Genomic DNA, 6,000 nt, shown 5'->3' with positions numbered 1-6,000 from the left:
GTAACTCGTCTGTTCAGGAAACTCCGCGTTGCACTTCATGCTCTTAACTAAACTTCCTTCCACTGTTTTGTGAGCCCAGCGTTTCCTGGTGCTGCGTAGAGGGTGCTTTCTGGGTTCCGGGATGGGGCGGGAGCCAAGGGTGAGCTCAGACCCCAGGGCGGGAGCACACATACAAACACACACACACACACAGAGGCATGCAGGCATGCAGACACATATGTGCAGACCTGCATACATGCAGGCATGCATGTACACATGCACACACGGACCTGTGTAATGTGTGCACACAATACACACAGATACATGCACACATGTATGCACACACACACAAAGACCTGTGTAATGTGTGCACACAATACACGCAGATACACACATGCACACGAGTGCACACATGCACGCACACAGACATGCATGCACACACAGACATGCAGACACACAAAGACCTGTGTAATGTGTGCACACACACAGAGACACACGTATGCATACACACACACAGAGATGCACAAACGCATGTAATGTGTGCAGACATGCATGCGTGTGCATATAGAGACATGCAGTGCACACAGATGCATATACAAGACGCAGAGAGATACACACGTGCACACATATGCATACATAGTGCACAGACACATAAACACAAGTAATATGTGCAGACACATGCATACACATGCACACAGGCGTTCAGTATACACGGATGCATACACACGTGCACACACGCATAGGCACACATGCACACACACGTGCACACGCACGGGAGGCTCTCCTCCCAGAAGCAGCTCCCTGCCCTCTGAGCAAGACACCCCCTGGGGGGCTCAGCTCCCTCCCTGCAGCCACCCCATGTGGCCACTGTCTCTTCTCCTCCAGCTGGCGCCCACCCTCCTGTGGGAGCTGCCTTGGCCATGGCTTTCGTCTGGCTGGCGGTGTTCCTGGTGCCCGTCTCCAGCCTGCTGCCACCGGACCACGGTAGGAAAAGCCGGAGGAAAACCACGTATGGTCTGTGGGTCCCTGGGGCTGTGTTGTTTTTCAGTGAAACTGTTTACGTTGGGGTCACGGTCAAGCCACTCGGCTGCCATAAGAAATAGTGCAGACACCTCCCATGTAGCCTTCCCCTCAGTCACCCCGGCGGGTTCGTCTTGCAAAACTGGTACCTCACAGACAGGATGTTCATCCTGATACGGTCAAGACACTACATCCAGAGCTCTTGGTGTAGCTAGGGCGCTGGGACCCATCAGTTTTCCTGGATTTATTGTCACCCTCTCTCTGGGTCAGAAGAACCCCGAGCAGACATTAGGGCGATGGGCTGAGCTCTGTCCTTCCCAGATTCATGCGCTCAAGTCCTAACGAACAGAACCTGTCAATGGGAGTTACTTGGAAATAGGGTCTTTACAGACGTCCCTGAGTTCAGATGAGGTCATGTGGGTGGATCCCCGTCCAGAACAATGCGTGTCCTTATCAGGAGGGGAGATTTGGACCCAGGCATGGACACAGGGAGAAGCCAGGTGGCGACAGAGGAGAGATTGGGGTGCAGGAACAAGTGCAGGAACGCCTAGGACTGGGGTGGCGCAGCCCCCAGAAGCTGCAGAGGTTCTCCAGCTGGAAGGGATTCTCCCCCTGAGCCTCTGGGAGGAACCAATCCTATAGCATCCTGGCCTCCGGGACTGGGAGATATAAATCCAGGTGTCATAAGAGATGCGTCATCTGGAGCTTGGACAGGCAGATGAGCAACGCGTAAGATGCGTTTGGGGCAACTCCATCCTGTTTTTCTCGCGTTCGTAACGGAGATTTATGGGGGATAGGGTGCAAACCAGGGTGTCCGTGGCGTCCAGGAAGTTCCCACCATCTTCAAGCACGATGGTGATGGATAGGAAACAATTCACGACGTGATAGTGAAGTTCGACCGTGACACGCGTTAAGGAGGCGAAAAGACAGTGATATAGATTCTGAAGCTGCCGTGCCCGCCTCTGACTACCAGTGTCTGGCTGACTTCGGGTGACAGGTGTGGCTGGGAGAGAATATCCCAGGTGGGGCGGGGTGCAGAGCCAGTCTGCTGCTGGTGGAGAGTGCCCACGACCAGGCAGCAGAACCCCCAAGGGGAGCCACGCCCTCAGCCCCGGGGTACGGAGAGTCTACGTTTCCTGGGCGCCCAGTAGTGAGGGCACCCAACTCGGGGTGCAAAGACCGGGATGCTTACAGGAGTACAAGAGATATGGTGCCCTCCAGGCGGGCATGCTGCCTTGGGGAGGGTCTGCAGAGAAGCCCCTCCCATCAGGGCTGCACTGAGTGACCAGTGGACCCGGGACAGTGACCAAGCCTCCTGTCCAGCTCGCACAACGCGCACATGTGGAGCGGAGCTGGTACCCCCCACACCATGGATGCTGGGTGCTTGCATCAGGCACGGTGCCCTGCGCTGCTGTGACGGCCACAGCATTGCCTAAGCATGAGAAGTTTGTTCCTTCTTCAAAGAGTCGTGGAGTTCAGATGGTGTGAGTGTGTGTGCGTGCGTGCGTGTGTGTGTGTGTGTGTGTGTGTTGGGGCATAGGTATCATTCTTCTGGGGACTGCTGGCTTACTCAGCTCAGGCTGCCTTAACAAAATACCATAGTCGGGAGGACTTAAGTGACATACATTTATTTACCCCAGTCCTGGAGACCAGACGTCTGAGGTCAAGCTGTCCCAGGGCCGTGCTCCCTCCAGAGGCTCCCGGGGAGGGTCCTTCCTGCCTCTTCCAGCTTCTGGGGGCTCAGGCGTCCCTGGGCTTGTGGCCGCCTCCCTCCTGTCTTCACAGGGGGTTCTCCCCGGGTGTGTCCCTGTACCCAAATTTCCCCTCTTCATAAGGACACCAGTTGGATTGGGTTAGGGCCACAGTATGGCAGTGGGACCTCATCTTAATTAATTACATCTGCACTCACCCTATTTCTAGCTAAGGTCCCATTCTGAGGTTAGGAATGCAGCATGATTTGGGGAGGGCTGGGGAAAGGACACAGCTCAGTCCATCCCAGGTGGCTCTGTTCCATGTACAGACCCGGGATCCTTACATACGGATGGACCCGGGAAGCTCCATCATCTCCTTGGAGGAGTTTGTAGAAGGATCACACGGGAGTTTTTAGAGGTCTGAGCTAAAAGGACCACACATTGCTTCTGTCCATTTCCTGGACTCCAAGTCAGTCACGTGGCCGCACCTAGTGACCAGAGGGGCCAGGAGATGTGGGAGGTCTGGGAGGGGAGGGGGCTTTCTCCACATCTGAGGCTCCCACCCCCGCCTCCTGTCTTTGTCTGCCCCTCTTGTTCTGGGCTGAGGCCGCTGCCACCTTTGTGGTGACTTCAGGCCCATGGGTATTCTGGGGTCACTGACCACAGGCAGGAAGTGAGTAGCTTTCTAGGAGCCAAAAGCTGAAGGAAGCAGTCAGCATGTTGTACAGTTCTAACATCTCCCCGCAAAGCGCCCTAAAACTACAACGTTGGTCAAAGTGCATTAGAGGGGCCGTGGGTACAGGACACCATGGAATAGAAGCGTTGAAACCAGACACGTTGTCTTGTTCAAATCATACGAAGAAGTGGTTAGTCTTTCCCTACTGAGTCTGAATTAGCGCCAGGCTTTTCATAGATTTATCAGGGGAAGGATGTTTTCGTCCATGTCTAGTTTGCTGAGAGTTTTTAATCCCAAAGGGGTGTTAAACATTGTCAAAATGTTTTCCTGCTTCTATTGAGAAGATCACCAGTTTTCTGTTAAAGGGCCAAATTATAGTGATGGTTAAAATAACCTTGCATTCCTGGAGTAAATCTCTTGAGTCAGGAGGTGTTACCACTTTTATACTTTACCTGATTTTATGTGCTAGTATTCTGTGAAGGAATTTTGTGTCTAGGAGTATAAGGCGTATTGGGCTTCAGTTTACTTTTAATGTTTTGATTTTGGTATCGGGATAAAGCTGCCCTCATAAAGTGAGTCAGAACATGTTTCCCGCCTTTCCTCTGTTTTTGGAAAGTTTGTGCACATTGTTACTATTTCTTTTTTAAATTGCTGGTGGAATTCAGCCGCAAAGCCATCTGTGCCTGATGCTTTCTTTTGGGGACGCTTTTTCATTATATATTCTATTCCTTTAATACTTAACAGGATTATTCAGGTTTGCTACTTATGTCAGTACTGCTAATGTGTGTCTTTCAAGAAGTTGGTTCATGTCATACATTGTTGAAGGTATTGGCATAACTTTTGTTCAGATTACCCCCAATTCTTCTTTCAATGTCTTTCAGGATGTGTATCAGTGTCCCCTCTTTCATTCCTAAAATTGGTCTTTTTTTTGTTTTTTTCTTGATCGGTGTAGCGAGAGAGAGGCTGTTCAATTATATTGTCTCTTGTATAGAACCAGCTTTTGGTTTCCTTGACAATCTATATAGTTTTTCCATTTTCTTTTTCACTGATTTTTTTTGTTCCCTTTATTTTTTTTAGGGATTTTGCTTTAGGTTTAATTTCTTTTCAGTTTAATTTGTTCTTCTTTCTCTATCATCTTCATATGGAAACTGATTCTTGAATTTAAACTGTATTCCTAACATAAACATTTAATGTTAAAAATTTCCCTGTAAGCATTGCTGTAGCTGCATCACACTTTTTTCTTTTCTTTTTTTTTTTTGCTTTCATTTTCATTCAGTTTAAAATATTTTCTACATTTCCTGTGATTTCTTCTAGGATGCACATGGTAATTTATCAGTATGTCGTTTTGTTTGCAAATATCTGATGTGTTCCAGATTTTAAAAGACTGATCTTGAATTTAATGAAGAGAGAACTGTAGTCAGAGAATATATACACAGTGAATGATTTAAACCTTTTTAAAAGGACTGACACTCCCCATGCCCGTACGAGGTCTACTTTGATGAATCTTCTGTTTGTAGTTGATAAAAATGTGCATCCTGGGATTTCCCTGGTGGTGCAGTGGTTAGGACTCTGCACTTCCACTGCAGGGAACGCGGGTTCCAGCCCTGGTCAGGGAACTAAGATCCCGCAAGCCGTGCGGCTCGCCACACCCCCCCAAAAAAACCCAAAAAAATGTGCACCCTGCCGTCATTGGTTAGAATGTCCCAACAATGTCAATTAGCTCATATTGTTGATATTTTGTTCAAGTCCTGTATATCCCTTCCGTTTTCTGTCTGTTCTATTAGACAGGGAGGTGGTGCTTATCCTTCATGTATTTTGAAAATGAGTATTGAGAGCACATATATGAGGATGAATTGGCCACTTAATCACTTGAAATGGTCCCTTCTTACCCCCGGAAATAAAATCCTGGGATAAAATCCTAGGTTTTCTACAACTGGAGTTTGCATAACATATGCTTTCCTATTATTGCCATTTAAACTATATTGAAAGTACCTTTCTTGCAGACAGCATACCGTGGGGTACTTTTAACATCTAGGCTGAAAAACTTTCCTTCTCACTGGAGTGTTTACACCCTTTGCATGCAATGAACTTATTAATATGATGGAATGTAATTCTACCATTTTGCTATTTGTTTGCTGGTTTTTTTTTTTCTTTCAGTTTTTCTTTTTTTTTCGCCCCCTCCTTTCCTGACTTCTTTTCAGTTACTTTTTTAGTGCTTTTTTTGTTTTTGTGTTTTTCTCTACCATTGGCTTTTGGGCTAGCCCTCTTTGTTCCATAGCTTGTGTGGCTCCTCTGGGATGATTTGTTCAGTACATACTCTCTTCAAATAATGTTATTCTACTTCACATAGAACATAGGAATCTCAAAACAGTATACTTTTACTTCCTGCCTCATCCGTTATGCCCTGTCGCACATGTACTTCTACATCTCTATAAGCCCACAATACACAAGACATATTTTTCTTTTAAAGAATTATCTTTTTAAAACATTAAAAAATGGGAAAGCTTTCCATGTTTGCCTACATTTTTACTATTTCTGGTATGCTTTTGTTGCATCTCTGCTCATCTTGTTTCCACATTCCTTCGTGAGTTTCCATCTGGTGATTTCTCCTTCAGCCAAAAAAGCCTTTTTTGA

The 6,000-nt window shown here is 47.5% G+C and overlaps 1 protein-coding gene across 1 annotated transcript in view; it reads left to right on the top strand.

Annotated features, from left to right (window-relative positions):
* The first annotated feature begins 899 nt into the window (after positions 1-899).
* IL3RA (interleukin 3 receptor subunit alpha) overlaps positions 900-6,000 on the top strand; it is a 29,233-nt gene continuing 24,132 nt past the window's right edge. Inside the window, exon 1 of the mRNA XM_060088059.1 lies at positions 900-963. Within this exon, the coding sequence (XP_059944042.1) occupies positions 900-963 (64 nt within the window). The remainder of the gene's footprint in view (positions 964-6,000) is intronic.

Source organism: Mesoplodon densirostris, chromosome X (assembly GCF_025265405.1).
Source record: "Mesoplodon densirostris isolate mMesDen1 chromosome X, mMesDen1 primary haplotype, whole genome shotgun sequence".
In the NCBI taxonomy this organism is placed as follows: domain Eukaryota; kingdom Metazoa; phylum Chordata; class Mammalia; order Artiodactyla; family Ziphiidae; genus Mesoplodon; species Mesoplodon densirostris.
This window is presented reverse-complemented; position numbering and strand designations above follow the sequence as displayed.